Source organism: Harpia harpyja, chromosome 23 (assembly GCF_026419915.1).
Source record: "Harpia harpyja isolate bHarHar1 chromosome 23, bHarHar1 primary haplotype, whole genome shotgun sequence".
Classification (NCBI taxonomy): domain Eukaryota; kingdom Metazoa; phylum Chordata; class Aves; order Accipitriformes; family Accipitridae; genus Harpia; species Harpia harpyja.
This window is the reverse complement of record NC_068962.1, coordinates 10901451-10922427: the sequence shown is the minus strand read 5'-3', so window position 1 is coordinate 10922427 and position 20977 is coordinate 10901451. Positions and strand designations below refer to the sequence as shown.

At 45.1% G+C, this 20977-nt stretch overlaps 1 protein-coding gene and 1 long non-coding RNA gene across 4 annotated transcripts in view; one reads left to right on the top strand and one right to left on the bottom strand.

The window, feature by feature from the left end:
* The window catches only part of LIN7A (lin-7 homolog A, crumbs cell polarity complex component), a 49971-nt gene extending 43848 nt beyond the window's left edge, over positions 1–6123 (bottom strand). For both annotated transcript variants that reach the window (XM_052774493.1, XM_052774491.1), the window contains exon 1: positions 5782–6123. In XM_052774493.1, coding sequence (XP_052630453.1) covers positions 5782–6064 — 283 coding nt within the window. In that variant the 5' untranslated portion in view covers positions 6065–6123. The remainder of the gene's footprint in view (positions 1–5781) is intronic.
* LOC128135507 (uncharacterized) overlaps positions 4406–20977 on the top strand; it is a 35946-nt gene continuing 19374 nt past the window's right edge. Inside the window, exon 1 of one of the 2 annotated variants that reach the window (XR_008233098.1) lies at positions 4406–4859. This is a non-coding gene — a long non-coding RNA (uncharacterized LOC128135507). Of the gene's footprint in view, positions 4860–18305; positions 19262–20977 lie in introns of those variants that run through there. The other variant, XR_008233099.1, reaches the window with a different exon arrangement.

The window sequence follows — 20977 nt, the reverse complement described above, 5'->3', positions numbered from 1 at the left end:
TCCGCGAGGGGAAGGCCGGCCGAAGGCTGCGCTCCCCTGGGCGCCCGGCCCGCCTCAGGGGCGAGCTCCCGTGCCGCCATGTGCCCCAGCGCCTCTTCAGGCCAGGCCCGTGCTGCCGGAGACATTTAAGCCGGACACGCGCATTTAACTTTTCAAACCATGTATTTTTACACCGCTCGCGAAAACCAAAGATGACATGGAGGCAGGCACTTGCTCCTACGCCGGCTCCAGAGCCCCAGGAGGCAGGGCTGAGCGGCACACTTAACGAACCGACACTTCAACTGCACGGGTCCTCACAAAACGTCCCGCTCATCGCCCACAAACCACCAGCTCGGTACGCTTACCTTAACCCGTCCCTTCATAAAAATGCATTTAAAAAAATCAAATAAATGTTGACACACTGATGTAAAAAACCCCAAACATTTCAGTCTGTGACCAGAATTGTCACTTTTTTCTGTTCCTACAAACAATAGGCCTTTTTTTTTTTCTTGGAAGAATGAATTTGGTTATTTACATGTCCTCAGTTGGCACACCCAACAGAGAAATGCTAGACTTAAAGCGTGTGGCACTTGCAGAAGTATTTTTCAATTTTAGCACGCTAGGCTGAAGAGCAAGAGAAGGCATCCCCGTGACAGACAGGGAGCCAGGCGGGAAGCAGCACATCGCTTAGCACTGCTCCACAGGGCTTCACCCTGTGCGAAAGAGATCTGGCCTTATGCTGCTCCGCTGTCAAGGACTGTATTTCACACTTTATGAATCTGATTTTCTCTTCCTGATGAGTATGTTATATATTTTTTCCCAAGATAATATACATTATACTAATATATGCGCAGTCTACCGCAACTTATGTTCGATACAATTTCTGTTACATACATATATATGGGCACAGATGGGGAAAAATCCCCATTTATATAGGCTATGAGGATGTAATGAAAAGAAGAACGACAAGAAGAGGAGAGGAGGAAGGAAGGAGGAGTACTCTAGCAAGTACCAATGCATATTAACGGTCAGGCGCCATCCGGTACCACATCTGACAGAGATTGTCTACCACCTCTAACAGCCGATGGCAATTCCAAGCCCATTCATATTCTTATTCATCGTCACTGAACATGGTGCTCTCTAAAGGATTTTTGGGAAGTTTTGGGACACCCACTCACTGGAAAAATATTTGCTTGAATTCATAAAAAACCAACGCAACTCAGTCACGCGTTACAGCCAAACAGCAAGAAGTCTTTCCAGTTTCCAAGGATATAGTTGAAAGCAAGAGAAATTTGGTTGTCAATAGCCAATAGCTATGACCTTGTTATGAAACTTCACAGGGATTAAAACATCAGCACTGTATATTCAGTCTATTCAAATTTCTTCTTTTATCCTCAGTCACATGAAGAAGTGAAACTATCAGTGACATGAATAGTAACTATATAAGGAAAAACATAATAGGACACGGATTATTAACAAAAGACAGTTTGAAAGCCCCCCTTCACATGAAAAGATATTCCCCTGCTCTTAATCATAAGATGGTGTTTGCACAGGCTAATTATATAGTATATTCAAAAACAAAAAGAACTTTTGAAAAAGTGCCCTTTTAAAGCTGCCACTTTCAAGGTCCTATGCAGCGAGAAACCAGGACTGAGGTTTTGCAGCAATCTGAGCAAATACATGGTCAGTTTTCTTCCAGAGCAGATTTCCATCTTGGAAGGAAGAGCCCAAGTAAAATTGTAAGTAAGATAAGCTTTATGAAAAATTTGCCAGAGGTTTAGCAAAATAAAAAAGTTCAGATAGAGCAACATCTATTATGCATAGCTAGAAAGACGTCTGCTTCCATTTGCAGGCCTCCATATGACCACTCCCAAAATGAGTGCCAAGGGAAGCACAGAAATCTATTCCCTCTCAATGTATTTCTGGGAGCATAATGGTACTTGCAGAAAATGCTTCCATCAGACTGTGCTAACACACCCACAACAAGCTTCCTTCAATTTCTAATTGCTCGCAATGTGTACGTGCGGCACACAGAAACTCACAGGAGGTCCCCGGAGAACCACGAGGAGGCTAAGCTGGCTGGGGGAGATGACACTGCACTTGGAGAAAAGCAGAACACTGCTGCTGGATGCGTGTGCAGCATCTGAGACAACGTCAAGCTGGTGAGGTGCCGGCGGTCATGGGACAGCAGAAGAACAGAGGATTAGAGGAGGAAATTGGGTTGCTGAACAGTGAAAATGGATGAGGGTTATAGGCAATGCACAGAGCGATGGAGTTAACTGCACTGAGGCTTTGAGAAGAGCCAGGCAACAGAAGATGGCATGCAAGGGAGACATGGGGCTCTGGATAATAAAGGGGAAGGCAGCAACTGCTCGTGATGGGGTAGGCTGAGACAACACCTCTGCGTAAGAGAAAAGACATTGAGAGGAGAGGCAAAGGCAGCACTGCCCATCCCATGTAGAGAAGGACGAGATGCAAGATGCGACAAGACAAGCGGTATGCCAATACAAAGAAATACTGTTGGAAAATGCCAACTAACTGCAACCAGAGCTCTCTGTAGCCAAAATTAGTGTCAACCAAGTTCTTACTAAAGACACACCTGTGGAAGAAGTAAGAAATAATTGTATAGGTGTTTTTCAACATTTCCCTTTTGGTTTGGAGCGACTGGTTTGGTTTTTTGAATGGAGGTAAATTAAGCTGGGAACATACTTCAAAATCCATAACCTTGAACATAAAATGAAAAAAAAAACCAAACCCAAAACCCAAACAAAAAAACCTTACTTTTTTTGCTTGTCATTTTATGAAAGACAGCACTGTAACTTTCCGTCTCAACTGGAACAAGGCATAGTTCCCTATATCTTCAGGGCTTAAGCTTTGAATCGGCCTAAAAAATTCCCCCAGTTAGCTCTGATGGACACCAGAGATTACTGATGGGGTGGTAACAATTCAGGATGGAAGACATCTGCAATAAAGAAAGGAAGAGTGCACTTTTTTACGGAGAAGACCTACTTGGCTGTTGGAAGATGCCCGACAGGCAGGCTCTTCCCCCTTCCAAAGCTCCCAAACACTGGGGCCACCCTCCTTAAGCACCCTGAGCAGTACCCATACGCAGCTCCACTCCTTTACGTTTCCTCCCTGGAACAGTTGCGGATTCCTTCCCCTCCTCCCAGCAGAGCACCACACAAAGGTCAGGCAAAAGCCTTTGAGATTAAATTGTAAGTGATTAAAATTTCCATTATTTTGTGAACTTGTTCCACATATTAAAGAGCCCTAATGGAACCTGCACACATTTGTGCAGGTAGAAAGGCACATGATGACAGGAATTAAGGAAATTAATTCCTACGCTTTGGACTGAAGTAATCTTCCAGAATGTAATTGGCTTTCAATCATTCACACACAACATGCCCTCACCTTTAAATGGTAATTCATTTTACCGTACAGGTTTTGAATTCCATTTAGGTCAGGCTTTAAGAAAGCTCCCATCCGTGTACTAGAATACAGTGTATATGTTTTGTCCAGGAGGAGAGCACGTCAGAGCGTATCTTACAGGAAGTTTTACCGTTTCAGTGACCCTTAGCAGGGGAAAATGAAGGACACTTCCTGACCAGAGATCAAGCAACAATTCCCTCAGCAATGCAAGGTTATTAACGCCGTCTCTCCTGAAACACTTGCTATTTTCTTGCTGCGCTGAGCTCTCCGTGGGACATGGCAAAGTGGATATGAGTGTACAAGACTTTTCAGGGCTGCGCCTGGATCACAGCAGAGCTGTGCAAAGCATAGTGACAGTAAACATAGCTGCGTCTGCTTTAATAAAACTAACAGAAATCTGGAAAATCTCACCATGTAGCACTTTACTTCTTCCATGGCTATGAAAGAAAGACTACAGAGGAAATATCTGGAAGCACTGGGTTTGGTCTAGTTGCTTCTGGGGTTGCTTCAGCCCACCCTCTTCAGTTGACGTAGCAGCAACATGTTACAGGTGACGAAGTGTAGCCCTCTGACGAAATGGCCTTCTGCAGGCCAGGTGCCGTATTTAAATCTATTTTTTCTTGTCTGTATTTTCCTTTTGCACGTCACATCCTATCATTCTGTGATGTTTTATCTCACTCGCACTAATACCAGCCCTGGCTGACAACCAGGGAGACTGTAATGTTGGCACCCCTGCCAAATGGTTAAGCATATCCTGGACACAGACAACAGATGCTTATATTTAAATTGGGACTAATTTGCATTTTTGTGTATTGTGGATTTTTTAAAGCATAGTTTTAGTAACGAAAAGGAATGTGTAATTCCGAAATAGTAATACTTTCCTATGAAAAGCCAGGTTTGCTAATGGATTGCCATCTGTTCAACTCTTTGCCAGGAAATAGATTTGTCCTGCTTACTGAAAACAGTATTAGGGTGAAACTGTAGATTACACAGTGGATTTCTGAGCAGTTTTATTTAAAGTGCATGCTAGCACTTTGTTATTTCAGTAAAAATAACTTTAGAGTCTCCTTTTCTACTAATGTTGGAATTTAAGCCATCCAGCAAACTGTATTTAGAGTACTTTGTGGGCTGTTTTGCTCTCAATTGGGTTTCATTGCCTATCCCTCCTTTACCATTTTGAAACTGAGTTCATCAGGTTTCTTTTGCACAGGATTTATGGCAAGAAGCTCTCTACCTTGCTGTGAAAGCCCATCTTAATCCTCTGGAAAAAAACATTCAAAAAACCAAGGCACTGGCCTCAATCATACTTTCAAGAGTACAAGATTTATACATGCTTGGAGCCTCTGGATGCAAGTTAGGAAGAAGGACACCTCGGCAATTCAGGATGCTGTATCGGGAGCTGTTGGACCTCTCTAACCGATGGAGCCGAAGGAGCGAAACAGATCGGAATGGTAAGTCACTCTCCTCTGTAACCCACAGAATCTAGTAATGTTTCTGCTGAGCCTTGTTATGGGCACAAATGCACTGCGGGGGAGAGGTCCAATTTTTACAGCCTGGAAGCAAAAGTTGAATTTTAACATAACTTCAAGATTTCAGCACCCTCTTACATTATACTGAAAGAGTCTCAAGGCTAGCAAAACACCAGCCGCCCTCGCTACCCGGACCGAGTAGTTGTCTACAGGAACACGCAGAAGCGCTGCTCCGTCGGGTAGCATCACTAACGCCAGCGAAGAGAGAAGTTGCAGTCACCGATCTCTTCCCCTCATACCCCCCCCCCCCCCCCCCGCCAGCCCCCCGAAACGCCGCATTTTGCCAAGAAACCACTGTCTCCTCGGGAGGAGCGAGCTCCCAACGCGCTGCCGGGAACGGCCGGCCGGAGCCGCTGCCCCCCCCCCCCGGCCCCTCCACGGAGCACCCCCCTCGCCGAGCCACCTGCGGGGGGCGGCGGCGGAGCCCTCGGGGCCGAGCGCCCGAGGGGGAGCCCCGCAGGGCGGAGGCGACGGAGCGGCACCGAGGAGCTGCCCCGGCGGAGCGGAGCGCTGGCCGCGGAGCCACATCCCGCGCCCGCGGCACCGCCGCGCTGCCGCCGGCGGGATGCCAGCCCTCCCGCCGCCCGCACAAAGTTTTTATTTCCTCCGTTTCGGCCCTTCTCCTGCCTCCCACCCGAGCCCTCCGCCACAGCCGGCCCCACGCGTCGCGGGGCCGGGGCGAGCCGCCGCGGCAGCGCCCGCCGCCCGCCGCGCTGGGGGGCTGCGGGGGGGGGGGGGGGGAGAAGACCCCGCGCTCCGCCGCGGCGGCCCCGGCCCCGGGCCAGGGCGCGGAGCGGTGGGGCGGGCGGGGAGCGGCGGCGGCGGCGGCGGCAGCCGCGCTTACCTCTGTCCAGCGTGAGCGGCTGGACCGCTGTCAGTGTCGCCATGTCTGCGGCGGGGCTGGAGCCCGAGTGACGCGCGGCTCCGGCACCGGCGTGGAGTGCGGGGAAGGGCGGGGAGGAGGCTGGCAGGGAGAGGGGGCGGAGGAGGAGGGTGGCTCCGTGGGAGGAGGAGGAGGCGAGCGGGGCGGAGAGGGTGCCCAGGGGAGGGCGGCTCGCCACAGACGGGGCGCCGCGATGCTGCGGGCGCAGGGCGGCCCGGCGCGGCCCGGCCCGGGCTGCCGGCATCGCTGCGCCGAGCGGAGCCGGGCCTGGCGGGAGGCCCTCTCCTCACGGCGCTCGCCTCAGGGCGCAGTCCCGGGGCCCGCAGGGGCCGTGCGCGGGGGTCGGGGGTGGCGAGGACGGGCGGCCGCCGGTCCCGCCGCCCCGGGGATGCCGCAGCGGCCGGCGGAGGGAGAGAGAAGGAGAGGGGGAGAGAGAGAGAGGGCTGAGGGCGGGGAGCGCCGCAGCGCCGCGGGGCGGGGAGGACGGGCGGGGGCCGGATCCGGCGGCCCGGCCTCGCCTGGGCCGGGGGCGGCGGGGCGGGCCGGGGCGGGCCGTGCCGCCCCGTCCCGGGGCTGGGGGCCCGGTCGGCGGCGGGGAGGGGGGACGGTGCGTGTGTGGGGGGAGGCACTGCGCCGAGGAGGGGCCGCAGGGGATGTAAATCCGCGTGCGAAGGCGGGAGAGGAGGTACCTGGCCCCTGTGCAGGGCCTCGGCCGGAGGGACGGGCCGGGTAGGGGCCCTTTTGGACGGACCAAACCGTCGGCCTCGCCATGGGGCCGGGCATCGCCTCTTTTCTAACTGCTGGGCGCGGCCCGGCCATCCTCAGGACACCCGGCGTCCTCTCACGAAGCGCACCCGAGACGTCTTCGCAGCGTGGGGTTGAGTCCCCCGCGTCTGCAGAGCGGGAGGTTGGTCCCAGACGGGTGGCGGCCGCCGCTTACAGATCAGCTGCCGCTTGTGTGAGCGTGGAGGCCTTCCCAGGAGACCATCCCTGGAGGTGGGATCTCACACTGGAGCTCTGCTTGCTTGCAGCCCTCTGATGGTCCACTCGCGTTGTTCGCGTGAAGTCAAAGGAACCCGCTCAGCTGCCGTCGGAGGAGGGTGGTGGTGGTGTGGCAGAGTCCCACAGAGTCTCTGCTGCCTTCCCTACGGTGAACAACGGTGTGGAGACCGAGTGAAGAATGGCGTCCTCTTTTAACCATTGCCCTCTGCAGTACCTGTGGTCTTGCGTTTGCCCAAGGAGCGCTGGGACGGGGTGGAGCGTCCCTCCGAAGGGGAAGGCAGCGCTCTTCTCCGCACCCACCGGGATCTGACAGACCACAGGGGACTTGGGAAGTACGGCAGTTGCACATCAATAAAAGCTTTCAACTGCGAGGGTATTTAAGTACCAGTATAGATAATTAGGGAAGCTGTGGAAATTTCGCCGTTAAAAGTTTTCAGAGCAGATTGAAAATACATTTGGCCGTTTTAAAATTAGAGAAGTTTAAATAATATATATGAACCACCCACTTCTCCTGATAAACTGAATTCAGCACAAGTTTCTCTAATTAATAAACAATAAACAGTAGCCCATTTGGGTACCTTGACAAGAAAATGTTTCAGTTGGCTAAAATATCAAAGTCAAGAAATCAGTTCCTGGCAAGCAGTCAGTTTTTAAAATCAAAATCAACATAAGGATTTTTATTATGTAGATTTTATGTACTTGCATAGCAGCTGGATTGACATAAAGTGTAACAGCTCCTCTTAAGTAGTCACATTACTGTATATTGGATTCATAGTCCTGAACGGAGAAGAAGTACACATTTGGAGCTATAACAACCTAATGTGACAACTCTCAAACTGTTATGACACTTGAAAAAAATGTATTACAGATACAAAAGTGTGTTTAAATAATACTAAAAGCTAGGTGCCAAGTTAATTAGCTGATCAAGTTGCTTTCGATATAGAACTTCATAACCCTCAGACTTGCTCTTTTAAACTGCCATCTTGCAAACAGACATTTTGAAGCAAAATACAGTTATTAGAATAACTTGTCTGTTAATAAATATGTAGTGTTAATGCCAAATATGTAACTTTTTAGAAATACGTAACTTCAGAAAAATCAAAGTTTGAGCTTGAGCAGGGTGCTTGTGTAAAGCAATAAGCTTATTCTGGGTTTATCCTTTTTTATCTACTTCTGGTCAGATTTCGTGTGCTCTGCCACAGGGGCTAGTTGGCACTTGGATGAGAGACTTGAATGGGAGTATTAGCTGCACTCAAGGAAGATGAAAAGCAGCATTTGCTGAAATTAAACATTTCCTAATCAGCATAGCTGCATAGTTAACGCTCATGAACGTTAAAGACCTAGCTGAGGCATACTTTAAGCAGCCGAACTGGGAAAACTGCAAAAGATGTCCAGCTGAATTCAGCAGCTGGAGAAAGGGGGTGGAATGAGGCAGGGAGCTGTGCAGTAGCTCTTGCTTTGCCAGCTCCCAGGAGAAATAGTTAATTAGTTAATAGCAAAAGTCAGCAGTCAAAAAGAATGAGTACCAGGCAGCCTGCCACCTTGGCAGGTGTGTTTCTTTAGAAAGAAGCAACTGGTCTGACTGTCAGTCATCTTGTTGATACCTTGGGCTGTATTGAAGCTTTTAATTCAATATCACATGATGTTTACAGAACCAATGTAACTAGACTGAATTAACAGATTTTATATCATATGGACTGGAAACTGGCGTACGGACACATCTTTAACATGTAGTTAGTGGTCAGGTGCCAGTGAATAAGGCTATTGCTGATAAGATGCCTGTAGACTTTTTCTGGCTAAATTTTTAACAAAATTCAGTATTTTGTTCAAAGATCTAAAATGTGGATATAAAGGCTTCAGTGGCTATGCTTTTAGATAACTCAGGTTAAAATTAAACAAAAACAAACAACTTACCCATAGAAGTGGGTAAACCTTGAAAGATGTTGTCCAGAGAGGCTGTGAAATCTCCCATCTTTCAAGATTTTCAAACCTGACTGGGAAAGGATCTGGGCAACCTGCTTTTACTGTGAAGTTAGCCCGGCTTTGAGCAAGAGTATTTGGACTGGATATTTTTTAGGTCCTTTTCAACCAAAATTATTCTATGGTTCTGTAATAAACTGTCCAAATTACTGGTAAGAATTATCTGAATAGCTGGATTAGATTGTTATATTTAAAAAATAATGTGTTTTAGTGCCACTGCAAGCAAGCGATGAAGAACACAATGGTTACTTCCAAGACTGGAGATTGTTTTGGGGAGGGGTGTTCTTACGTAGCAGGCTCAGTGTAAGTTCTTGGTGCAATGTTGCCAGAAGGGCTAATGCAATCCTTGAATATATAAATGAGGAATGGCAAATAAAACTAGAGAAATTGTCTTTCTTGTGTACGTAGCATCCATAAAACAACTGACTGGAATACTGTGTCCAGATCTGGTGTTTGCCTTTCAAGATGGAAAATCAGCTTTGACATGAGGTGTAAGAACCTCAGTCAGAGCTTATCAAAGAAAAGGGTAAGAAGGAACTGAATCGCTGTGTGTAGGTCTATGTATATGGAAGAGGTGTAATAGTGGAGGGATTTATAGTCTTTAAATTTCTAGTCTTATAAGGTGATCCTGTGACTGGAAGTTTAAGAAATTCAACCTTGAGTAAGATGTACTATTCTAGCAATAAGGACAAGATAAGGACCAATTACTCACTGTTGCTTGAAATCTTAACAAAAATCAGAGGTCCTTCTAAAAGGCTTGCTTTGATCTAACTTCTAAAGAAAAACAGAATGGCTGAGGTATTCAGGAGGTTAGATGAGGTAATGATTGTGCTCTGTTACTCTCATGACTTTTACGACCCTTTGGCTTCCCTCAAGAATTGGTGCTACAAGGGCCAGAGAATTATTTCTACACAGCACAGTGCAATGCAATGTGGGAAAACCCAGCACCACTCTGAATGCATTTGTTGGCTGCCAGGGTAGCACATCTCCCCTTTTCCTAAGCTTTGCATGGGATAATTAATTAAGATGCTGCTCCACGACTGGAATACTGTTGTAAATGCAGATATTCACTTCAGTACCAGCACCACCCCTACCAGAGGTGGAAGCCCTATTTATGACGGCTACAGGGCTCTGTGGCAAGGGGCCGTACCACAGTGGCACAGCTAAATCTGTGTTTGGGTTACACAGCATTGTTTTATGCCTTTTAGCCATATTCTGGATATTAGTCATTGTGCTAAATGTCTTGTCAGGGCTAAATTTCACCTCGGGTACTTACATTTGGGTTCCTACCTACGTTTCCCGTGAAATTTCAGTTTGCTGCAGGAATTTTCACATCCAGCTTTACATTGAAAAGTTTGTTGGGCAGCTGCTTTATTTCACCCCGAGGCTACAAAATAGATAATTTTTATTACATGACACAGTTATATCTTGTTTGTTCATCTTTTTGTTAAACGCAGCATGTTATTCCACTGTTCTTGTATCAACTTGACAGCCCTGGGGACTGCTACACACTCAGTTTGCAGGATGATCAGCTGTATCAGTCATTCCCCCATTAAACATAGTTTGGTTATGTTTGCACATTGCGTGAAACTCCAGGTTATTTCAGAGAAGATTCCAGGTACAGAGAACTTTCAAGACCCTAGACCACCTCTTAGGACTGATTCAGAATATGCATTCAGCCTTTTCTCTTTTTTGTGCTTCACTTGTGCCTTGCACTTCAGCACAACTAAAAGCAAAGATTGTGGTAGTGTTGTAACACAGGCTGTGTATTCTCAGAAGGCGGAGGATTTTTGTCATCATTCGGATTTGCTTTTTGAGTGGCATTTTGCATCTACAGGGGAAAGAATCCTCCCTTTTTTAAAATCCAATAAACAAACTGCTGTTAAACCATTAGATTTCTCAAACAGCAAGTTCTGCCATGGAAACTGCATGGAAATTTGGCCTTTAAAAATACTTTATTTTTTCTGGTTTTGTTAAAGAGTCAACTGCAGTTGACAACAGGGAGAACGGGACCGAGCTTTGCTGAAATTCTCCTTGGGCTACATTGAAATTCAGGTGGGGAGGGTCTACTCAGTCCAGCGAGTTTCCACCTCACTATTTCTATTGTCTCTAGAAGCCTGTAAGTCTATGTAGTCACTTTAAAAATAACTACTGCAAAAGCTAAGGAAAGCAAACCTGTTGCTGGTAGGCTTACATTTGCTATTTGGGGAAGTGGGCTGTGCCTTGGCGGGCAGGGTCCCCCTTTTCTTTTAGGCAGGGAGGCAGTTTAAAAGCAGTTACAAATCAGACCTTCAACCCATGATCACCTTTGGATACCCTTGAAATCTGAAACTTGAATCTATTTCCCTTTGTTACCGTGACTTACTTATTTTTGACTCTTCTAAGGATCGGATCTGCACTTAAATTTTATCAGTACCGAGGACCTTTGAGAAGAGTGTAAATTATCCTCTGTGAAGCCACAGACATCTTCAGTTAGCTAGTTAAATGCCAGTTCAGGCTTCATCTTCAAGCACGGTACCTGTAGTCTTAACATACCTATAATACATGAATTCACACAGTGGTTTTAGTTATTTGAACAACTGAACAAAGGCATTTATTTGCTCTTCTCATAGACCAGCATAATGAATTATCCACCTACCTTCTTTGTCCACTCTATTAATATACAATTTGGATAGAATTTTTGGATCAATGGGATTTCTTAACAAGAACCCTTTGAGTGGGGGAAAAAAAAAAGTAGACTTGTCCATGGGAATATGTTTACTGATTGTGTTTCACTGGGTTTCTCACTGTTTCCATCAAAACATCCCTACACAGAATGATGACAGGGAAAGAATATGTGGTCATGAAATAGATACATACCTTAAAAGGAAGTTAAAACAGCAGAACATATAATTTTCAATAGTTTAGAATTATGAGTGGTGAACTAATAGTGGTAGTTACAAGGAGGTGCATGGTCAAGCATGTAGGCGTAGAGAAAGAAGTGCAAGGACAAACCACAGTTCTGTAAAATTGCCACAGCTAATTAATTTGGGAGTGTGAACAGTGCAACAGATAACGCTGGCTATCAGCCTTGTATTTCCTGAAACTGTTAGTCCTGTGTTAATTTTCATGTGAGATCAGTGACATTATGATACGCATCCAAAAATGGGTGGAACCTTGATTGCAAGGAGTTACTGTAATTAACTCTGATTTTAGTATACTCTGTAAGTACCTTTTTGAGCCATAAAAAATAAAATATGATTAAAAAGCCCTTTTGGGATTTAGAGTGCATTTTCAGATTTTAATTGGGAAGTGAAGAAAAGCAAGCTGCTTGCAAAGCTTATGTGTTTATAGACATACGAGGTTTAAGTTAAGCTTAAGTATTATCTGAAATCATCGATTACCTGATTAAGCTACACAGATAACCAGGTTTGTCAATCTGAGGATTAAAAAGCACCAACAAACCAGTGAAGAATAAAAAACTGAGAACTTGGAGAAAAAAATGTTGTGACTAAAATGAAACTCAGCAGTATTTCTGTTTCAGTCCTGCTTTTTATTAAAAAAAAAAAGGAAAAGATTAATTTTATTTTAGCTTTCAGAAGATACATAATGATTGTACTGAAGCTTTCCTCCGCTTTTTTAGAGACACGCTCACAAGAGATGACAGTATTTAAGTACTGCTGGAGACCAGAATGTCAGGGCTACTGATGATTGTTGTTGAGAATAATACTTTGTCTTCAGAAGGAAAGAGAGCCAAGGGGAAATATGATTAAGTTGTCTTGTTCTAAGAAGCAGTTTAATGGTCATCTCTGCATCTCCGATCAACATCACTTCAGAGTTGATCTGTGTGACATTGTGAACAATTAAATCACATCTGGTCACTGCAATGCAGTCATACTCACTTGCCAAGTTATTCTATTTCCTTGTGCATCCCAGAGGCAAAACCAGCTTCAGGGCACGTATGGATTTTAGATGCATACAGATGCTGATACGACTGTGTGTAGTCCCAGTATTTTGGTAAACTTGTTTGTCTAGAGGCAGTTTGAAGTCTTAGTTCCTGAGCCAGAGAGAGAGTCTGCAAGACTAATCCTGCAAACGTCTGGGCATACTCTATCTTTTCTCTCATGGCAAACTTACTTGCTTCAGTGCAGTTAACTAATGTGAGAACATGTGCCCAAGTCAGTTCAGAATCTAATTAAATGACATATACAATATTCTCCTCATGGAAGGCCTTCAGGGAAGCCTGAAATGTACAAATTTAAGGTTCCTGGCTGATTTTTTTGATAACTTATTTTTAATATTCAGAAGAACATTTCCTCTTGGCACTATACGAAGTGTATTCTCCAACACATGCTGTTGTCCATCTGCTGAGAGCCCTCAGATGACACCATTCTGGTAAATTTGCTCTTCATTCACATTCAAAGCCATCAAATTTGCCTTCAAGTTGACCCATGTTCCGTTCCAGGCCAGAGAACAAATTCTCAATTTTTTCCACTCTAATGGCTGCAGCACTGTCAGCAGTTTATATCTAACTTTTAAAAGAAAAACTAGTTAAAGAAATAATAGACAGATACCGCTGGGATTAACACCAGGTCGCAGGGGTCTTCTGCCCTGCTTTCTCCACTGCCACTGATGACGAACAAGGCCCGCTGTAGCAGCACTCCTGTCACATCAACAGCTATCGTCAAACGATGAGCCTCCAGTTTTTCTCCAGGTCTGTCTCGGTCGCTGCAGTGATGGTCAGAACTATCTCACCTGGTCAGGGGCTGCAGTGAGCCTGTGAGCGCGTCGTACTGAAGCTCCGTGTGACGGTACCATCGCCCTGCATCGGCACAAGAAGCCATGTTTTGCCGCATCTCTGCCTAGTCAGGCAAATTCCCCTCATGGATGTACAGTTAATTGTGCCCTACGAGCAGCCCTCGGAAGCAGTGGCTCTGAGCGTAGTGACCGCTGGACAGTCGCCAGCTCGTTCACGGTAATTCACGTGAGGGCATTCCAGGCTGCACGCCGTTTGTGTCTGCCCCGCGGACCCGCTCAGCCTGGCTGTGATTCACGGGCCTCTTTAGCATCTTGCCAGTAATGCCCTTCTGCTGTCACCTACTGTGAAACTCTAGATTCCTGACACTACCTATATTGGGACATAGGAGACGAGGCAGTCTCTCCGAAGTTGGGGAGTGCTGTGTGAGTTGGGGAATTGTACGGCACTCAAGCGTGGGCACAGGGACCAACTTAGCTCTGTGCAGTAGCACAGTAAAGTAAGAGTATCCCTAACCAAGGCCTTCTGCTTTGCCAGAGAGAGAGGTGGCAGGGTGGAGGAGAGAAATTATCAGAGAGAAATCATGTCCTGGCTTGATTCTGCTCTGCTTACTTTTTTTTTTTCTGAATTCAACTTTGTCCTTTGACTTAAGTAATACTTTTTTTTTTTTTTTGTACAATGCTGTCCTGTACCTTTACCCTGGCCAGCATATGCACTTCATGTACTGAATTGCCCTAGATGCATTGAGGATCTGCCCTGTAAGTGGTTGATTACCTATTACATTTTGCAAAGATAGCTGAGTCTACTTCTGCTGGTTCAGCCATGAAGCTAATAAAATTAGCTAATAAAATCAGCAAAGGAACAGCACTGATTATATGGTAAGGGAATGAATCCTCACAATCCTTGGAAAGATTCATCTGAGGAAAAGCAGAAGTGCTGCTGATCTTTATTGTCACCTCTTCTTTACCTGGAAAATTTCACACCCTGAGAGCAAGCCTTTCACATCCACCTCTTGTCCAGCACCCTTCCTGCAGTTACACTCGCATTTCACTCTTCTGCATCAGTGGAATACATTTAGTTTCCCTGTCCAGGATCCTCTCCACTAGACCTCATTGCTATTTGCCAGTGAATACTGGAGGTGCACTGCTAAAAACATGGCAGGATGAGGCCCCATATGCAGTGACATGCAGCTACAAGACACCTGGACCAGCCTAATACAGTTACTATAGCCTATTACTGCCATTCCTCCTATTGTCATGTGAGCTGCTCTTTTTATCACTCGATGATATCTCACGTGCTAGGAGAGAGGGGAGAACTTGATGAGCCTGGGTGATCAGAGTAAGTCCGGGTCCAGCAGCTCTACCTCCTGTCCCAGATCCAGTTTGGCCAGCTGTGGAATGTCCCCTGACCTTCCCTACCGTTCTGAGCTACTAACCCGAATGGAGCGAGACCTGTACGATGTCTGTCATTTACTAAGACTGAACTAAATAAGCTTCGCTGAACCCAAGGGGACTTCATAGGGTCGAACATCTCTGTGTTGCACTCTCCAGTGCTGTGTGTGAAACCTGCATGGGCAGTTGGGGTTTGACTTGGTAATGCATTACTAAGGCAATGTCAGTGGATTTCAGACAGGGAGGACTGGGTACCAGAGCACCAGACAGCCCAGAAACTAAGTGAGAAAAATAACAAGAGAAGGGCACTGCTATCAGCAGGCTGTGGGATGGGAATTCGCTAGACTTGTAATTTTTTCTTTTGCTCTCTGCCTGCAAAAGGTCTCAGTTTTGCAGTTTATTCATTTTTTTTTTCTCCTGAAGTGAGACTGAACAGACTATTTTGAGCTCAAGTTCTCTGGCAGCAAGAAGGGAAACTCTTTATCTCACAGATGGGCCAGTGAGGGATTTAAAGTCTGTTTTCTTTTTTCCCTCCAGAGATACCTGTGGATTCTTAGTTTCCATGCAAAAGAAAAGCTGTGTCTGTTTTCCTAGCTTGTGAGGGATTTCAGAACAGTCTTTATGTAAAACTGCTAAACCTGGCTGTACTCCAGGGTATTTGCAAGAGAACAGGACTATTATTATGAACAGGTAACAATTTCAGAAGAGCAGGGGATTTCAGTATCTTGATTCAGATTCATCTTCTGGTGCGGGATTAGAACCGTAAGGTGTGGAGCTGGAAGGATTTTCCCCTCTATATCCAGATCTTGCAAAACCATCCCCCATCAATTATGTGTGCTTTACATTTTCACTTTGTGTAGCTGTTGAAGAAGCTTTTCCCACAACACACTGCTCGTCTTCCAGGCCAATAACATAGAAGCAGAGCTGGCTTCAAGCATAACCGACTTGGGCAACAAAATAAAGAGAGCGGCACACGGCATACCCCTGCGCTGTGGCTGCCTTCCTGAACCCCACGGTCACGCCGGAGGTGAGCGGTCCCTGCCTGCGGGGAACGCTGCCCTGCAGTGAGACAGCAGTCCTGACCGGGCTCCGACAGCCCCGGTCTCTGTCATAGGACAAGATGCTGTCTGCTGGCAGGGTCGATCCTTCCTTCATTTAGTAGGAGAAGAAAGTGTGGGACTCCATCACCTACCCACAGCCCCTGGAAGTGTGCCTGGCCACTTGGACCTGCACTGGCACCCTCCGCTTCTGTGGCTGTTGTTCTGCTAGTGCTGTAAAACTGAATACTGTTGCAACGCTGGGGGCTGGAGACACCAAAATTCTTTTTTTTTTTTTTTTTTTTTCTTTTCTCAGCTGTGAGCAAGCTCTGTATTGAAGGAAATGACTTGATACAGCGTAACATGGTAGCCAGTATATGGTCATACCCTAAGGCTGTATGCACAAGGGGGTAGAGGTGAGCTGCGGTGGGACCCCTTGCTTTTGGTTCTCATTAGGAACATCCTAAAATTAAAGGAGAATATCCCTAAACAACTTGGGAATGTCTGCAGGAGTAACGAAGAAAGCTAAATTGCTGTGTCACAGATCACAGAGGCTCCTCAGCTGGTCCTGGCTGAGGAGCCCAAAAAGCAGCCATATCCTCTTTGCTCTACGAGATGACACCTTTCCACTTCCCGAGACCATGCTGCTCAAAATTCATGTTTTGACTGGTGTTCCCCTTCGAAGGGGATTCCCACCAGGAAGGAAGAGGGCTCTCAGCTATCTCCTCTTTCTGCTGAACCATGTTTCTGGGCTGAGGAGTGGGATGGTCTATAGCTGGTCTGGGCATTTGATACAACATTTGATAAAATGGGTACATGTTAAAGCTTGAAACATTTTGCAGGTTGGAAAGTGGCTATGGTTCAAAAGGTCTGGCAACAACCAGTGAGCTTAAAAACAAATGCTTTCTTATAAAGAAGTCAATTTTTAATCTGTTTTTGTGTCACAATAAATATCCCTTGGCTAGTTCTGTCAGGTCTGATGACTTGATGATGACAGTAAGACTGTCGCTCTGGAGACAGACTGTGAAAGTTTGATTCCCTCCCCAGCTTCTTTGACAGTCATGCTATTATTCCTTGCTCCCCCCACTTCAGTTAAAACACCATGTCTGATATACCTAGAGGTCCCAATGCTACCATTCTTAATGCCTCTGTTGGTATTTCTGATAAAAGCTAAAGGCTATTTACATCCACAAACCTACTATAGTGTATTAAATAGAGTGTTTAAGTGGATTTTGTGCTGTGAGACTGGCCTGCTAAGGGACTTTGTTAATAGTAAGTGCACAAAATGCTTTTTAACTGTTTCTATGGCATTCAACCCCTGAGAAATGAAGTCTAAAACCACTTTCAGTGATACATGCAGAAACTGAGTCTCTGTGTACGTGTATACTCGACAAATGAATTGCAGTGAGGCGTAAAGGATATTTTAGGATCCAGTGCTTCAAGATATTGAGCTGTGCTAACTCCCTGGAAAGTTGAGTAAGGGAATACTTCCACAGAGAACTCTTGGGCTTTTGAACTGGCATTATTCAAAGCCACTCCTCCAGTTCCCCCATGCAAATACAAATTACATGGAGCGCAGCTAAAGAAAATACAACGGGCATTATTTTACAGGCTAGCTAAACAAAACAGCATTGTGGTCACATGAAGAAGAACAGCTAGCCTTTATGCTGAGCACAGCAAGTACTCTCTGAGACATAATTTATCAATTGCATTCATTAGTTCATAGGGTTGATGTTATTACTAACAGATTAGATTATTAGCATCCACAAGGACAGAAGAAGAACTGAAGAAATCCAAGAGACTAGGCGAAGCAAAGATGTGTTTTGCCCGCCAGTGGGTTGGTAAATATTTCAGTACAGAGATGGTCAATACTCAGGGCAAAGCAGAACTGCAGGTGTTGAGAATCTCCTGGATGAGGCTTCCACCACTAGCTGTTAGGCATTTTAAAGGCATTACTTCATTTTTCACTAACCCCAAAACAAAATGTAACTGGCACTGGAAGGCATTTTAGCTTTGCATCACTGAGAATTAGAAAAAGAGAAAAATGATTGTTTTGTTCAGACCAAAATGAATGTTGTGGAGCCTGTTTAAGCCAAGCTTCAGTTAGCTCAAAAATGGGAATTTAAATATTTCTACCAGTGCAATGTCAGGACACTGCAGGCATTAAACAATATTCATTAGGGACTTTGTTTCAGTCATACAGAACAGCATAAACAAAGATGGGCACATTCCAGATGTTAGATGTAGCAGTTTAAAAGGGAAAGGGTTCCCACCCCCATTTTTATTAAGACTACTTTCTTAATATAAGGAAGTAATTTCAGGGAGTGGGATTATGAGTCAGCTACAAAGCTGGCCTTGTTGCTTAGACATGTGCAGAATAGAAATATTGTAAAGCTTTAGAGAACAGATGGCCAGAGATTTCAGAAATTATAAACATCGGCTTTCTGCTTTGGACTGGTCAGCATTAGGCCTAGAGGTCATATTCAAGCTGCTCTGAGTTTTCCTGCAACATTTGGACTTAGCATGACTCTTCAGTCTCATAGGGCTTCCTGTAAGGATCTATCCTTGGTCGTTCAGCGATCCAACGGCGTGCCATGACTATCTAGTTACAGGAAAGCGTTGCTGCAGAGGACTCTAGCACATCACTAGCAAAGGAATAAGACAGCTGTACCGAGATGAATTTTGCTTACTTTGGATCTTTGTTTCATTCTGGGTTGCAGGGATGAGGCTTGGTTATCTTGACAGTTGGCATCGCTGTGTCAATGACAGATCACACTTGATTATGACCTTCTGATTACTCGCACTTTTTTTTTCCTGACTGATATTTGGAGATCAAGAAACACTGAATGAATCCAAAATGATTTTTTGGGTGCAGACAGACTTAAAATATGACAGGGAAGATCATCAATAGTGGAGGATGTTTCGAAGGAAGCAAATTCTTCAGAACTATTTTCTCTTCTTTTACTTCTCCCCGAACACAGCAGAGCTTCAGCATTAGCCAACTGCTGTAACATTTGAGACTGTCAGACTTTGGGATGTATCAAGAAACATGAATTATACTGCTGTCTTCACACAGCTTATGGGAAGCAAGGAATGTCTACGTGAACTACTATGTATTTCATCCTGTCAGCAGGCCGACAAGGTTCCAAAAATGTGGGACTAGTTGGGGAAAAGTTGAGCAAAGACAAGAAACTGCATGGCTGAGAGCTTTGGAAGTGAAGGGATCACTCAGGGTTCATTCTGAAAGGATTTGAGTAATTTCTGAAGTCTCCCAAAGAAAAAAAGATAAGTATCTTGTGAGTTGTTACAGCAAAAATTGCATGGAAATGCTTGTGGGGCTTTCTCTTATTGTCTTTGGAGTGTCTATTAGCAACACATACATGTTCATGATCTCAGGCAATAGCAGACTGCTTGGGTATATGCACCTTTAAAGCATATTTCGTGTTTGTAGCCTTTTAGCACTGGATGATGTCATCTTACATGCAGCTTGTGACAGCAGCTACCTGAATTGGTGTGTTTTCTTTCATGCTCTGATCTGTTTTCCACAAGCAGAAGAGATTCATCGTAATTAGAAATTGAAGTCACTGCTCTCACTAACCACTCACAGGATTAGAAAAGACAGCAACAAAGACATCAATTATTTAACTATAATTTACCTTATTGTGTCCAGAATAGCTAACTACAAAGAAAATGCCATTTATTTTTCAGTAATGCACACAATAATTTATGAATTGCATTTGAAATATGTGAACTGCAGTGATAAGTTAACATAAATATTCAGCGTTTGAGAAGCCAGGAATCCTAGCAAAGGAACAAACTCTTTGTCCTTACCTCTCACTGCCTGTAATCAGTTCTCCTTGCTGGGTGACTGCTGCTATTCTTGGTGATTGGCAGAGCAGGCTGTGAGACTGACTGTCAGCAAAATGACATGAATTATATTATCACCTCTCCCTTTCTTACAGACCCCTTCGTCATTTATATCTTAGTTTTGAATGTTGTTATTAGGCCTGATGTTTTTCTCTACTCCAGATCTTGAAGAAAAGGCACTTGTTACTTTGGCACACTGTATAACAATGTCTTCCCCCTTAATATAGGGGTATATGTATAAAAATTTCTTTAAAATGTATTTATATAAGTAATAAAAGTTATTTCTGTAAGTCTGAAAATGGCAGCTATACTTTTCTTCCTTTGAATCTGTGATGGTGCATTGATGCAATTCATCTTTCTTCCAGCCATTCACCCCTTTGCAATCTCAAACTGTCTCAATCTATTCCCAATCTGTTGCATCTGAGTTACAGAATAGGTGCTTGAAGTCCCACCAACTTGTTACACTTAAAATCTTGTTATGGGAAAAAGGGAGGACCTCATAGGCAAAGCCAAGAAGAACTTATTGTTAACCTAATTGAAGTCTTAACAGTCTAATCAGCAAGGTATTGGCATCCCAGGTCTTTTCATAGGATGAGTATGATGCTGATGTTAATGGCTTCTTCCTCCTCACTCCCGGGCTCGTTTTCATGTGTTTGCTAACACACACTATACCTTGCTTTTTCTTCATTAATCTGCAATGTGGCACTACATCTGGGTTTGCAATATATGTTGTGGTATATGTATGCTGGATATGCATAAGTTTTGTTAAGCCTAACACTAGTTTTGCACAGCTCCAAAGGTTGCATTCCTTTCAATAACCAGTAGCTGACTGCTGGTAAATTGCTTATAGCCCTGGGGCCTCCAGTATCATCCTGTGCCCACACTTTCAAGGTCCCTGCTGTCATCTCATGCTTGTACTCCTCCACACTACATTATTTTAGTATAAAAAGTAGTTCACCCCCTACAGTAACTATTTGTTATTATCATCTATTAGTTACAGAAATATATGAGAAATATGTGAGAGGATTTCACCACACAATTGTACAACTGATGCGCCAGGGGAGGTTTAGATTGGATATTAGGAAAAATTTCTTCACTGAAAGGGCTGTCAAGCACTGGACCAGGCTGCCCGGGGAAGTGGTTGA